This window comes from Heliangelus exortis, chromosome 1 (assembly GCF_036169615.1).
Source record: "Heliangelus exortis chromosome 1, bHelExo1.hap1, whole genome shotgun sequence".
Taxonomy (NCBI): domain Eukaryota; kingdom Metazoa; phylum Chordata; class Aves; order Apodiformes; family Trochilidae; genus Heliangelus; species Heliangelus exortis.
The window spans coordinates 110,906,462-110,922,691 of NC_092422.1; the positions used below are offsets into that span (position 1 = coordinate 110,906,462).

The 16,230-nt window shown below is 38.3% G+C and overlaps 1 protein-coding gene across 1 annotated transcript in view; it reads right to left on the bottom strand.

Moving 5' to 3' along the window:
• Positions 1-3,107: 3,107 nt before the first annotated feature.
• Positions 3,108-16,230, bottom strand: part of ZPLD1 (zona pellucida like domain containing 1) — a 31,235-nt gene continuing 18,112 nt past the window's right edge. Inside the window, exons 6-11 of the mRNA XM_071758073.1 lie at positions 13,206-13,303; positions 12,502-12,582; positions 10,995-11,166; positions 9,522-9,630; positions 6,730-6,759; positions 3,108-4,970 (exon numbers count right to left, since the gene is read on the bottom strand). Of these exons, the coding sequence (XP_071614174.1) occupies positions 4,795-4,970; positions 6,730-6,759; positions 9,522-9,630; positions 10,995-11,166; positions 12,502-12,582; positions 13,206-13,303 (666 nt within the window). The 3' untranslated portion in view covers positions 3,108-4,794. The remainder of the gene's footprint in view (positions 4,971-6,729; positions 6,760-9,521; positions 9,631-10,994; positions 11,167-12,501; positions 12,583-13,205; positions 13,304-16,230) is intronic.

The following is a 16,230-nucleotide window of genomic DNA, read 5'->3' on the forward strand; positions in this document are numbered from 1 at the left end:
GAATAATAACACTGACTAAATAGCAGCAGACCTCAGCTTGAAGCAAGAGACAGGGGATTTAAGCACTAAGGAGAACAGAGTCACAGGAGCAGATACTGCCTCACCCACCCTGAACAGTGCCTGTTAATGGACATCCTTCATCCTGATGGGAAATACAGTGCACTGATGGCATGAACACAGGATCTCTTCTGATTCAGACTCTTGAAAACATGCTGAAGCAAGACTTTTCCTAATTTATTTTCATAAATGCACCTTATAGACACAGAGTCTAAAGACAAGCAAGCTAGTTCAGCTTGTACAGAGAAAGCACGATGCCTGTATTACTATATATAATGCTGTATTACTATAACAACAACCATCATTTCAGTCCAAAGAACTGAAGATTTCTCCTTTAAGCAGGGGATTGCAAGAGAATTTGCAAAATTAGAGCTATTGCTAAATGGTATTTATTGGTTAAAAGCACTGGTGTGGATCCTGTTTTAGCACCAAGTACTTTTCTCACTATACCATGAAGTCCAAAAGCAGAGGTTATAAATGTAATATCAGCATTTGAAATCCAGCTGGCCAGAGACTTTCTCCAGTTTACCAACAGTAATGTGTTTACATTCTTCAAAAGGAGTCACTAAACAAGCAACTTTTCTGTCTTACATTTTCCATTTCATTATCTCAAGGATTTGCTTTTTAATTGTACAAACATTCTTTCAAGTAGTGGGAAAGAGCTAATCAGCTACTAAATAACAGAAAAGCTACAAAAATTTTTCAACTGAGACGCTATGGAAAAGAACTGTGATACAATCCTGAAATTGCCAATGTATAAAGCAGCCAGTCCAGCCACTGATGGCTGTGTAGAGATACTCTCTGCTTTCTCTTCCACCACCATCCTACCTCTTCCTTCCTGAAAGGCATGGGAAAGGGCAAAGTGGCACTGAAATAAAACCTGGCAGTAACCTGAAGAAGGACCACTTAAGCCACACTTGGAATGTTTCTTAGTGTATCTTGGTGTTCCTGCCTGGGTGACTTCCAGATGAAGACATGAGTGGCTTAACAGGGTAAGGCTGCTGCTTCTAGCATATCTGTGGAGTCTATAAGATACCAAGAGTGAGAAATACTGCCTATCAGATGAAGTGGGAAATGAGATTCACTTCCACATTCCCTGGCCAAGAACTTTCTCAAATATCAGCTGCACTTACCTCAAGCACTGGTGTGCATAGCACCATCCGGATATGCCACTGATTTCTTCTAAATGAGAGAACCTAGGAAGAGTTTTCACCTCTTATATAGATTTATATAATTCTACTGGATTTAAACCTAAACTTAAAGTCTCACTCAATTTCTTTCATGTCTTCCCCTGTCTGGGTCACATACTTGACACCATTTCAGCACACTGAGCTTACCTGTAGAAACTTAGCCTCAGTGCAAAAGGAGCATTAAAACACAAGTAATGGGCACCCCTAATAGAAGTGATTCTATTAACAAAGCCACCATTCTTTTTAGTAATTCAGTTTCACTTAACACCTGTGAGACCCCCATTATGTATCTGGGCAGAGCTCCTTCATCCAGAGGACAAAATGTCTTCTTAATTCACTGCTCCATTTAAAACTTGGTATCTAAAGTGCCAGAAGTCCCTGCGCACTGCAGGTAATTTATTTGTTCAATCCATTCCCCCTTCTGTTTCACCTATCATCCTGCCCTTCAAGATGTAGGGTGTAACCTTCATGTACCAACTTCTGTTTGGTACATGAAAACCAGAAATGTTTTTCATTGCTTCTTGAAATATGAGGTCACAACTTATGGCCTTTCTGTCTTCCTAAATACCTGTATACTTCTTTCAAACAAGCTGGGATTGGGATGTTTTTAAAAATACAGTCAGCTCTGCTCAAAATATTTGGGCAGTTTGGCTCAAGTTTTCACCTCCCCTACAAACCATTCATAAAGCATTCCCATGACAGATCTGCAAATGAATACACCTGGGTTTAGAAATCATTTTCCACCCATGACTCTTCTTACCAAGGGGAAAGAAGTAATTATCTCACTGAATGAATGATGAAGACAAACTCAAATCCAAGCTCAATAATCACTCCTATGGATGACTGTGGAAATTCTGTTCACCAAATTAATAGGCATGGGATTACCCTTTGGTACCTAATAATTTTTTACATGAGGGAAAGTTACACAAAGAACATAATCTAATCTGGTTCTTCACAAAAACAAGCCACTCCAGCAATTTTAACTAATGTAAGAAAAATATTTTGCTCATTAGATTATTGACTACAAACTCAATTTTTGTAATAGGTTATTCAAGCCTTAAAAAGACTGGTCAACAAGTCTTTATTAATTAATTTAAATTACTTTTCTTTGTATAAAACAACAAATTATATTTCCAGATATATATAGAAATTTAAATAGGACAAGTACAATATTATCAGCTTTGGTTAGGTTTTTTGGGGTTTATTTTTCTCTTGTGTTTTGGGGCAGGTTTTTTTTCTTGTTGTTGTTGTTTGTTTATTGCTGGTTTTGTTGTGGTTTGGGTTCCATTTGTTAGGGGGATTTTTTTTGCTTGATTGTTTGGGACATTTTGCAACAGCATTCACTGTTTTGGGTTTTTTTCCCTGAGGTCTTAATAAAATTATGTGTTAGAAAAAGGGTCCCCCTCAGCCTAGCAGACGAAGGCACAACAGTTTCTTGTGTCTGGCACATTAAGCTGATCACATTCACATCACAAATAGTCTTTCAAAAACTGTTCAAGATGGCAATTAATTGCTGGAACACCTTACTAAGGATGGTGATGATGGCTATTCTTCATCACTGAAAGCTTTCAGCTAAAGCTACTGGTTATAAAGTTGTAATTATATTAATGGAATTTCTGTCATTGTCTTTATGAGTAAATTAAAATAGATTATCTGAATTTATTTATCCCCAGTGTCTGGGATATAAATCTCCAGAGTATATCACACTCCTTTAAAGGCCAGTAGACCTATACTTATATTGATTTATCCAATACATCAAAAGCTCTTAGCAAGTTAACTTTAAAAATCATGTCCAGTTTTCACCTCTGTAGAATGAGGTCACTGATTTGACAGGGGGAGGAAAACAGTGCAGCCAAAGCATCCATTCTGGAATGTTTAAAATAATTTTATTAAACAATCATGTTTTACATGTCATCAGACCTAACCCCTGAAGTGCAAAAAATGTTTCTGAGGTATTAAGACTGGATGAAAACAGGCACAGTATTGGTTGTTAGGGATTCCACACTACAGCACAGTGGACTTTGCAAACAACAGCCTTTTATACAGCATTTGCAGGATCCAAGAAAACTGAGAACAAGTCTGTATTTGTCTGTAGAGACAAAAAGCCCAAATCATTAGCCAGCTGCATCACATCAATGAAAACACAGACATGATTAGCACAGAATGATGATAAATATCAATGAGGTGTTTCTGGGCCAATATGTACAGTACATGAAAAATGCCATTTAACTGCTGTATGTGTGACCAAAATCCCAACTGCCTATGCAGTCCAGCTTAATATATATTGTGCCTACAATGGTCTTTCTTGTACCAGCATTTCTGTCTATTCTACATAGCTATGCCACTGCTCTGTGCTCCTATTTGAGGGCACCTGGTCACCCACACTTCAGCTAAGTCTGCTGTTTATCAGAGTGACTAGAGTCAACAGGATGGTACTGCTGCTCACCTGTTATCCTTTTACCTGCCCTATTCCCCTCATCCATGCAGCAAAGAGTTCTAATCCATATGGAAAACTTGTTAGAGAAATAGGTGTTGATGTACAACTCTCCACATAAAAAGGAAAGCTTTATCTTAGAACACAAAACTCATGAGGCAAAACTGGCCATTACAAATCAGGATATTAATGGGAGTTTTACTCAACTGACAACTTGTGCTCCAAAAATAATATTGTATGAGCAAAATCTGGGAATTACTGGTTTGTATTAGCTTCCCTTTCCAAGGAGTCAGGGGGGAAAGGAATAGTTTTCTCTTGGAGCAGTTACCAGGGTTGGAATTTGACTGAAGACTGCAGATGTGGCAATGCTGTAAGGAATTAACTTTCTGCTGAACATTAGTTAGATTTAAAACTGTCCCCAATTCTCACTTGATGATCTTGCAGGAAAAAGTTTCTTCTACCTCAGGAACTGCAGCATTGTTCCCTGGGACCAGCTGCAGTTTGCCCTAAATTACTTGACACAAAGACAGCTGGCAACTATGCCCTTCACATGATATGACCACAATTCAAGAGAATATATGTATCTGAGAAAACATTTTCAAATTATTAATAAGTAGAAGTCACTTACTCTAAGTCTCTCTGGGGTTATTTTTAGCCAAGACAGATGAATACAAGTTCCTCCTGAGACACAACCATTTTTTTTAAATTTTTGAAAAGTACCATGACTAAGATGATCCTCATCTTAGTGGGTATTTATAAACTTATGAATGTTTCTGAATGTGTCAGGTTTTGCACACTTGGAAAGGTGCTCACCTTCAGCTTTGAGACCTTACTGGAAAGCCGTGGACAAGTGCTGTATTGTCAGCACACCCATGGGGATAATGTCATACAGTCTGATCACAAACATAATCGAGATTCTCATTTTTTTCTAGGATTTTTACCAATATCACTGCTGCTTACCTACACAACATGTAGCAAATCTACAAATACAGAAGAGCTGGGAGAGAAGCTGGATACAGCTGGGGCGCTGCCTTAATATTATTCTTTAATTGAATCATATGTCATGGACAAGAAAGGCAACCCCACAGAAAAAGTGCAAGTAAATCAACACTTTCAGTTGAAAACTGGGTTTCGGATGCCACTCAGGACTGAACTGTTGGGCCACTTTCTGTGCAGAAGGGTTAGGGAACATACAAAAAAGAAAATGCTAGTGATTCCTAGGACAACAACACCAGAAATCAGTGCGCTGGTGACCGGGTTCATCTGGAAAGGAGGTCCGTTTGGATGAGCTGCAAGGAGAACAAAAATGCACGGGTAAGATTTGGTTACAATCTATAAGCAATGCCAAATACTTCCTTCTTTCCATTACAACACTCCACATGCAGAACAGTTAAAATGAAGAGACTAAAACTATACTCCACAATGATCACCTGTATAGTTGGATAAAGCGTATTTAAATATTCTTGGAAAATGCTTATTAGTTCTTTTAATATCCATCGTGTGATAGGATACTGATATGTTAGTGACCAACCTTGACCTGTGCTATTTAAGGCAAGGCTGTCTTTGTCCAAAATCTATCAAGGCAGAGGTATAAGGATTTTTGGTCTTAATGAAATGATTTCTTCTCTGATATCATTACCCACATCTCAATTCAAAGTCTATATAAATCCTTAAGCAAACATATTTGGCACCAAGAGCTGAGTTCCTCAAGTTTGTCTGTAGCCTTCATAAAAGGCTTCTTAGCTTGTTTATCAATTCTCAGGTAGAAGAGGTAATATATGAACTATTTAGAGTAGCTCAACATGTTGTTCATGGACACTGGAACACACCAATCCTGTACCATCTTTTCCAGAAGAGGGGAAAAACAAAACAAAACACAAACATTTGTGTTGTGTTTTGCCCAACATTTGAGTGGTAGGTGCTACCTGAAGCACCAGTGTGTGTTTGCCATTATTAGAGGTGATGAGGGAAGTGAAATGCCAAAGCAGCTTCTTATGTGGGAAACCAGGCTGCTCCTCCTAGAAGCAGTCTACTGCCCATCACTCCCTCTCCCTTCCTCCTCAGCAAAGCTGAAAAGTCAGCTCAGCTGATCAGGGTGCCCTTCTCAACACTATGCTGCCTTCTGACCTTATTTCTCTTCTCTCCTCTACAGTAGCAATCTTACCTTGCTCTACTTCTATGATCTCCATTGGGACAGCAATAGGCAGAGAAATGGCTTTGCTCTGGGATGGAAGGAGAGGGGGGCTGCTTTCATTGAATGGAAAAGAAAGGGAGCAGCCATTAACACAGCAAGCTGTGTGCAGCAAATTGAGATTTTGCTAATTAATATTTATTATTTTAATGATACCAGTGGGTAGGAACACACCATGGAACAAGTTCATTACAGAGAGAACTTCGTTTCCATGCCAGGAAAGAATAGCAGCTGCTTTTTATATGGCCTGAGTTAAGAAAAGAAAGTAACAAATAATATTAGATTTCAGAGAGCAGGACAGGTTGCCTGGGCCACTCAGTCCTATCATGAACAAGTCAGATGTGGAATGGCACAGTGGGCCAATGTTATCTTATCTCCCCTGGAGCTGATATCCTTCTTTGTCCTAGCAGACCACAAGTTCTACCCCAGATTCCCCATAGGCTTGTTGTATGGTTAAATGCAAGTAAAAGAGGAGCTGAAGTAGAGATCTTCCAGCTTGGAGCTATGAACTGAGCTGGACTGCACCATAATAAGTATTTTATTGCTTACTCCTGTGTGGTATGAACAGATTTTACTGCTTATGTCTCATATGTCATAGCAGCAGATTTTCATTTCAGTTCCAACATAGGAATTAGAAGTTGCTGCATCAGTGGGGCTGGGTACACAAATTTAACTGAGCATTCCAGATTCAGCAATTGCTTGCTTTATAGCATGTCAGTATTGACTCATTTAAATGACAAAAACAAGCCAAAGTAAAATTTAACTCGATACATAGAGCTTAATCAAAATGGTTCATCTCCTCAGTTCTGTTTCACTGAAACCCTCTTGAACATTTCTTGGAATTCTGATTAACTTACCAAGCTGTGAATTGTTGGTCGGCGTCTCATCTGTATAAAACAAAATTGGGATATGTTATATTTTACAGATACCTCTGCCTGTCTCCTCTCCTCCTTGCAACAAAAAAGCCATTACTCCTAGACCTAGCTTTATTTTCAAATCACATCAGCTATACTTGCAATATTGACCAGCAGCTTTTACCAACACAGGTAGAATACGGACAATATAATCAATTGCATAACATTGCTTTATTTTTTACTGTGAGCACACAGATGAAGTTACTTGGTATTGTGTGGAAAAAAACCAAAAAACCAAAAACCTCCACCCTATATGTAGGAACTCTTTAATTCAAAACAGGGCCAGTTCTACTCTGTGCCTCAATAAAAATATAATCATAAGCACAGTATTATATGCAAGTCTGTTTATCATATTACGAGAAGATCTGAAAAGGAAAAAAAATAACATGAGGTTTTCAAGGAAAAATACATCAGTGACAATAAATAATTACAAAAAAAGTCTTTTCCCCATGGCTCACTTTTCTCTTGACTCAATGGCGTTCTATTAATTTTGTCTCCAGTTTTTACTTACCATTATCCCTCTCAGAAATACATTTCTTGTCACTGTTTTGTTCTGGAGGTTTTTTGTGCAGCTTCCAAGCACAGCTGAGGTATACATTTGTTTTGAGCAGCTGTCTTCTAAGTTTAAATGAGACATCCATCAAAAGCTACACAATTTCACCTTTGCAAGTAAGTATCTGCTTTGTTCCTCTACACAGAGACTAAAACATTTTCTTCTGTTTATGTCTCCTGTAATGACTTACTTTAGATTAACAAACAAGAAGTTTTTCTGAAAAGAACAAACACAGAGCCACCCCTGAGACTGATGCAGCACCAGCATAAATGAGCGAAGTGAGGGGCTGCACATCCATACAACTGCTGACCTAATTTTGGGGTGTATGCTATGGTGAGCAGGTTTGATGGGGTCCCTACAAACATATCTACTAAAACCAGACCAGAGATGGCCCTGAAAATAGTGTAAATGCCATCACACCAGAGTAAGCCAGCACTGCACCCTGCACACTCCATACTCCTCATTTAAAACCAGATAGCTCTGTTCAAGTTCCCTCATGACCTTCCTCTCTTTTCTTTCCTTGACTATAGTATTCCTGAACTTCACATTTTTAATGCACTTACTTTCACAATGGGAAAGGTCAGTGGGAGGAATTACTACTTTGCTCTTTCTGCTCCAGAAGGAAAAATGAAGTGCAAATCACACCGACTTGCTCAATGCCACTCAGGATATTCATGGCAGAGTTCAGATCAGACTCTCTCTTTTTTTTCAGAGTATTTCCCATCAAAGCATTCTTCTGTCAGCAGGAGTGGGATGCTCTGGAGATGTAGAGCTATGTCTAATATAAAATGCTTTAGCCACACATCTCAAGTAGCACACAGCTGAAAAATTATTTTACTTTTCCATCATTATTCATGTTTTCATTTAAAAAACCACCCTCAATAGTTGTCAAGAAATTATAAAGTCCTTTATCCAGACCTTGTGGTCATTAAGCACACCTGGAGAGATCTTTGCTTGAAATTATTCAGTATTTAAAGTGACTGATGGGGCTGGTTTGCAGTATAATTGTAAAAACAGCATTTACAGAATATGAATCATAAGCTGTATTATGTAATAGGGGTTGCTCCTATAACAAGCTTTGTCAAGCCTAAGGCAGCATTTCTCTATCTGAGCAAACCTGTCATTCATTTCCTGTAAGTACTCTTGTATGCACCTTTAAAGCTAGTTCTTTTCATTTTTTTTCTTGACTAATCAGATAGCAGCAACTCAAACAGGGTTATGCATAATGCAGAAAAAAAATTACTGATTTTCATTGTAGAAATATTGCTTCTAACAGAGAATATTTGTGCTAAAACTGGTCTCTTGCTAGATGGTTCCCTATTCTGGAGGGTCAGTTGTTCTCTTCATATTCATGGGCACAAGCATTTGCACATAAAGGATTTTATTCTCAGGTATTTCAACTGTTTTTCCTAGACATAATTCAGTCTTGTTTTCATCTTCCTAAATATAAAACTGCCAAATCAGTTGCTTAACTGCAACTACTTAGAAACATCTGTAAATGGAATTTTATAAACTTTTTTCAAATATTTTGGTTTTATTATTTTGTCAGCAGCAGTCACAAATTCTTTTCAGAGACTGTAGGATGAATTTAGAGTTGTCTTTTTAAAAAGAAAATATTTTTACAATAAAAATGGTAATAGTGGAATTTCACCCTGGATTTAAAAAGTATAATTTGGCCCACTCTACTTAGAACCTACAATGTATTTGTCCTATTTCTTTCCTATAGCTGAAGGCTAAGCATAGCATGCATTAATTTTATGCAACACTTAGATAAAAACCCACAGGTAAAGCTGGAAGAAATAGTGAATAGAAAGTGACAGTGAATATTCATTAGCTGTCCAAATTAAATTTCAACACTGCACACAGCACCTTAAATTCCATTATCTTTGGCGAAATCTGACAAAAAAAGATGTCAGCCCACTGAGTGTGGGCTTTTATTGTGGTCTCGTATACATAACAGTATCCCACAGTGATTTTACTGGTGTAGGGAGGAAGCATCAGTCAAATAAAAAAATTAGCTCAAAATTTCTACCAAAGACTCCAACAGTAGGGCAAAAAACACCCAAACTCATGGGGAATCCACCCTTTTTCGAAGTAGCTGAAAATTTAGATTTAACTGCAAAACATTTCCCCAGGTTTCTGAAATCCCAGCAGTCCATAGGAAAAGTTTGCTCATTCCTACCACTCCTTGTAATGATGGGGCCAGCAGAGATTACAGCATTGCCAGAGGTGCTCTGAGGGCTCCACGTTGTTCTCCCACCAGCATCTCTTCTTTCTCTGTTGCTGCAAATCTGAGTGGTTAATCAAAACAATCACACTTTCAGAGTGGAATGGAATTATTGCCCTGTTGTTCTTCCTGCTTTAATGTAAACTCTTTTATAAGTAACACAACTTTTATTTCTTAGTATGCATTAAATTACTTTGCATTAAAAAGCAGCAGTGATATTCCCTAGAAGTGTATCCAATAAATGCCTGGCTTCCTGCCGTATTTTGCCTCACTTTGTTTACAGAACTACATCACTGTTGTGTACAAGATCCACCTTAGAGTATATTAAATTTTCAGTAGTTAGTTTTCCAAAGCTTTGTTTTCAGACAGTTTTCCCCAGCAAATGTTTTGCTTGACTAGAGATAGAAAGCATGCTAAAATCCCAATCCTAGCAAGCTTCTCAAGCTAAAGTTCACACATTTTCCATGGAATTCTAAATTAAAATAAATCCCCAGTGCTCTGTCCTCTGGAAAATACCTTTAACATTTCTACTTTATCATCTACCTTAATCTTGGGTACCCAGGTATACTTCAACCAAAAGCATTTCTTTAGTTTCAACTTCTTGTGTAAGAACTTCAAAAACCTCAGAACATAAATGCTCAGCAGAAATAATGATTTATTTAAAAGTGTAGCAAAATATATAAAATTATGTAGAAGATGTCCGAAGTGTACTGAACCAATAGCATTTTAATATTCCAAATGGAAAGTCATTAAATTGGAAAAAACATTGCATTCTGAAGACATCAACACAGAGTACTCTGTGTTTATAAATTTATTTAAATGTTTCTGCTTCTGAAACATATTTGTTGTTCATGACACTCCTAAAATGAGAAGCTTTTCAAACTGACACAACTTTGTGAACTTCAGAGCAGCAGTTTCCCAACTATAAGGTAATAAACTACAGGGGATGTAATTGGTTACTTTCACTATCAGTAACTCTTTCAAACTTTCCTTGTCAGTATAACTACACTTCCTATATCTTTAAGTTTTCCATAAATTCTATCCTAAGATATTTATATTCATCCACCATAATTGTGGATACCTTGTTTCTTAAGTGCTATACTAAGAATATAATCTCTGAAGCTGCCTCAGAGTTGTTGCTTTTAAAAATTAAGGACCAAAACTCAGAGGTCATTTCTCACACGTTCAATAATCTGTGTTTTGTAGGTCTAGCATTATTCTATCTCCAGAAGGCAATATTCATAGCTCTGTTCTTCATCAGTTGTTTTACATTCCTTCAGACACAAAAAAACATTTTTACTTCAGACTCTACGAGTCACCTTCATTTTATGCCATCCAACCTTCTGTAGCATTTGGAGGTAGCATAATTCTAATATGCCTATTTTATACCCACTCAGCTAACAGCAGCTTCCATCCACTGAAACTTACTGGCACAAGGAAGGGACAGTCATCTGCTCTGCACAGTTTTGTCACGCAGTGAAGGAAGACCGTGGACATCTTCTGGTTCTTGTGCTTCACAAAGCGAAACACCTCGAAGGAAAAGCGGCCCATTTGGCTCTTGCCATTTTCAATTATAGTTGTCTGAGGATCCTTGTCACAGCTAGTTTTTTTAGAGAAGATTAAAACTGGGATGAGCAGCTCTAAGATTAGCATTTTAAAGCTCTTAGCTGAGAATAACATAACTTAGGCAGCAAGTTCAGTGCATTAGCTCCTGGGAAAAGAAGGCAGTGCCCTAAGGTCCAACATAGGCAGCCACATTTTGCCTGTTGGGCTGCTGTGCTGAAATCACCCAGATCACAGAATGTGTTAGGTTGGAAGAGACCTCTAAGATCACCCAGTCCAACCTTTGATCAACACCATAATCTAACTACTAAACCAGGGATGGTGACTCCACCACTGTCCTGGTCAGGCCATTCCAATGCCTGACAACCCTCTCAGTGAAAAAATGTTTTCTAACTTCCAGCCTAAACCTCCCCTGGTGCAGCTTCCATCCACTCCCTCTGGTCCTATCACAGTTCACTAAGGAGCAGAGGCTGTTTCCCTCCTTGCTTCATAGAGTTATAATGTCTCCTCTCAGCCTCCTCCTCTCCAGACCAAACACCCCCAGCTTGCTCCTCACAGGACTTGTGCTCCAGGACCCTCACGATCTCTGCTGCCCCTCTATGGACACGCTCCAGCACTTCCATGTCCATCTTATGGTGAGGTGCCCAGAACTGAACACAGCACTCAAGATGAAGCCTCACCAGACCCAAGTACAGAGGGATGATGCATTCCTACAAAAGCATTATCTTTTCTTTTGCAACACCACAAATAAAACCAAGGTATAATTTAATTCCAGCACCAAAAGAAACTTAGGACCTGAGGCAAAAAGTAATCAGGTATGCTAACCAGAATAGACAGATAACTCCAAACATAGACAGTATTTCTCCAGCAATTGTCACTGATAAAATTTAATCTGAGATACTGCCGGGATGTTTTTTGAAGTTCCAATTCAAATAAAGTTCCAATTCAAATAAATGTTATTACTGGGAGTTGCAGCAGGATCATCTATCTATCTTGAATTATTTGCTTAACTGCTTTCCTGAACTGGAGTCTATGATATTTTATATCAGTGTCATTCACCACAAGGATATCTTCCCTAAAATAAAGGCCAGTTTAACCATTCAGTTTGGGTGTTTATTGTATCTCTAGTAGAGCAATTTTACATATATGCTTCTCTACCTTCATAATTCTTACGACTTTGCACTTGCTTTTATGTTTATGTTCACAAACAAGATAAGTCCTGACATGTTATCCGTAAGCCAAGCCCTTGGCCCTCCCTGCTAATATTGCTTAAGACTTTCTAGACAGTATAGAACACTACTTGTGGAGAGATTATTACAGTATTTTAGAGGAAAAACAAACGAAAAAAATACTGAGTATGCACAGGACCTACCTGAAAAAAAGATCGTATCGAAGATCATCACTGGGATTACCAGATGGTGTGGTGTAACAATAGTCCATCAAAACATTCCACCTGCACAGGGAGCAAAGTGATAGATTAGGGGAACTGGCAATGTAAGAGTAGGAGTGGAGAGTAAGAACAGGCAAGTGTACAGACTGACAATGCAGGCTGTTACATTAAAATCAAGTTACTGTATTTAACAGGTCGAATACAAGTCATATTGCATTTCCAATATATTACCTGCTTGTTTCCACAACTTACAAAACTAAACAGCAACCCATATCAGCAGAATTGTACCACCTAAAACCAACATATGGTTTTAGACCTGTCAACCACCATACCAGTTCATGTTGTATACCTTGTCTCAGAAGTCACAGCCATATAGAACAAGAAATCAAAACCGTCCTACCTTTAAAATCCCTGGAGTTTCTCACTTGACCTTACAAAGTCCCTTTCTTAAATAACAGCAATATAGGATTTCAAGTATAACACAGGAAAACTATCACGAGGTCAGTGGCAAGATATGTACTCACCACCAAACACCTGATACTCTCCAAATGAGGGCAGTGGTTATCTTGGTAATTGCTTTAACATACAAAAGGATATGAGGAAAAACAATTGCTTCTAAAGCAGAAGAGTTGCAACACCAAGAGCTGAGTAGCAAGCAAGAAAAAGAATATCATCCTTTATGGTACCTGCCATCAAGGTTCGTTGCTCGTACAGCTGCATATATTTTGGTTTTCAAAGGTAAACCTGTACTTGGAATAAGGAGCTGCTGGCTGTAGGTTGAATCCTGAAAAACAAACATTCTATGATGTTGTTGGATCACTGATTAAAGACAAGGTACCATTCCTTGACATCTCAGCAAGTCCCAGTGCCTACAGGCAGAAGTAGCAGCCTCTGACATTTTCTAAAGTAGATTAACTGGGTTGTTGCAGTTAACCCTTTCCCAGAGAAGGCTGCTAAGGTTATTTGATTTAGTGAAGATGGTAATGCCACCAGGTTTCATATACCCTAAGCTGTAATATGGGGGAAGAGACACATTCTATTACCCAAATTTAGTTTCTGTGAAAGGTGGATTGTTGAGGGCCCCAAGTAACAAATATTTTCATTGAAATTCTAATATTGCAAAAGTGTTCTTTCAAGAAATCTGTATATAACACAGAAGCTGAGAATTGTTCATACACTACGACATAGATTATTTTATTAGTTTCTTGTTCAAAGGCTGAATCATTAATGCCACTTTAGCAACAATGCCATGATATAGATCTGAGTGGCAGATGTTAATTCAGCATACCAAAATGCACTTACTGATAACATTACCTAAGTCAAATAGGTTGCTAATCCAGAAAGCACAGGGAATCAGCATGTTGGAACCTCTTGAGAGAGGCAGAAACACGCAATACGTAAGAAAAATTTTGTTAAACAGAATTTTGACCTGGCCCAGTGTGGCAGGGAAGACCAAGTGCAGCAGCTATAAGGATTAAACACATAAAATCAAGTACTTTGGCAAAGGGAGCAATGCCAAAATTCACAGCATGCCCAGTATGAAATCTCTGCAGCATCCAAGGCCTTGGTAGGTGCATACGCATGCACAGATCAGCTCTGCAACATACACAGAGCAAGTCCTTGAAGATCCATTCAAGTGAGACTAAGTAAGTTTGCCTTCTTTAAAAATAATTATAAATTTCCCTAATACATAGCTCTGTCAGATTTTGCCAACTGATTTAAAAGTCTACAGCAAGTCCCTCACTATTACATTCTGTAGTTGTTGTTTTGTTTTTTTTTTCTTAAAGAATAGCTTTTCATTTAGACAGACATTTACAGGGAGGCTTAAAATCACCAAGGCTCTGTGAAAACCCATTTAAATTCTTTCAGAGTTTATCATAATTGTTCCTCTTATTTTTCCTAACACTAACACAGGCTAATACAAACTAAATGTAAACATCACCCTGTGAGGGAAGATTTATGTGACCTGAGAAGATGGAGAGTCAATGTCAGACAAAACACTAGAGCTAAACCTTCCAAGTATGGCTGCTCAAAGTCAGGAGCCACATGGGCACCCAGGGTTTTGCCAAGAGCATGGGTGGACAGGAGCCTCCAGGCCCCCCCCAAACCAGAACCAAGTGAGCCCACAGGATCAGAGCTCACAAGACTGTGGGTGTCCTGAGAGACACCCCCAGCCCTGCACCACAGGCAGTGCATGAGCTGTCTGAATATGTACCCAGCCCTAAGATGTGACCCAGCAGAGTGTATCCATCACTTGAGTCTGCCAGCCTTAGCAGCATTATTGGTGCTGGTGCTGCTCACTAGTGTGTGTAACATGACCAAAAGCAGAAGGATAAGAGACCACCATTTGTGGTAGATTTGTAGGGAGGGAGGATGAAATCTCAGCCTGGCGTGTGATATTTGAGGGAAAAATGTGTTCACTACAGGCTTTAATAGCATTTATACCTGACTCTGTTCAGAGCTGGTCTCTGAAAGGTAGCAAACTGTAGTGATCAATTCTTGTGTTGACTGAAAACTCTGTCTACCCTCACCTTGCCCCATTTTTTTGTCCCAGGTTTATTTAAAAAGGAAGGAAGAATACTCTGCATTTTAACAGATTATAAGTTATTATTTGGAGCTCTGCTCTGTAAAACAAACATGATTTTTTTTAAGGCATGCCTTTGCAAAATATCCTGTTGCAATATTTATAAGCTCATTATATTCAAAGCATAAAACATTGACTTTTAAATCAGTTGCATGAATTATAATTCAGTGTCAAGATGCTATGAACAATAATGCAAAAAGCCCGAAACAGATTCATAATTTACAAAATGTTGCTTGATAGATGGAAAAAATGATATTTAAATCAAGTATTTAAGATGTATGAATAAAAATTTTAATCAACACAAAAATATAATTTCAAGGATCAATGTTGTTAAGTAGAGTTCTGTGCATTTTTCATGTTTTACTGTCACCATTCATATATCCATGGTAAAAACTCATAATAACGCATGTTCAAGATAAATTATCTAAAACATGTGGAAGTATGAGTTGAAAGCTGTTAAAATTAACCCTTAAATTCTTGTAAGTCCACACAATGAGGCAACAAGTGCAGTGGGCTATAGATCTGGAACAAATCTCACATCCTTCTCTACAAATAGACACGATGAAAACACTCTAAGGCATGAACACAAAAATACTGCAGCAAAAGTGCTACACTTTATTGCTAAGGGACCAGATCTAGGATATTTTTACAGAATTCTACAGGGTACTCCCTGTTTGAGCATGAAGTACCTATCCATATACACATGCAGACATAGAGAAAAATGCACATACATATGCACATATACATAAAAAATGCAAACACAAGTATGCACCTGGAGTATGATTATTATTATTATTACTGCTACAACTGATTATTCATATGGTAAACCACCTGAAAGTTGTTCATATGGTACAACAGCTCTGAAAGCCAGAGCTGTAAATTGAGGAATTGCATAAATATAGGACAAAAAGACTGTTTTCTCAAAGACCAGACATATAAATCCAAGACAATAGGTACGTGCAAACAAAAAGGAAAAGGGAACTCAGAAATGAAAGATGACCAGATAAAAGGCCTGGTTACTCATGGGAAAGAGAAGGGAATGGCAAGTGATGAAGAGGAGTCTATATTTTGCTCTGTTAATCCAGTTTGCACTCACATAGTGCAGAGATGGATTTAGTCCAGGTCAT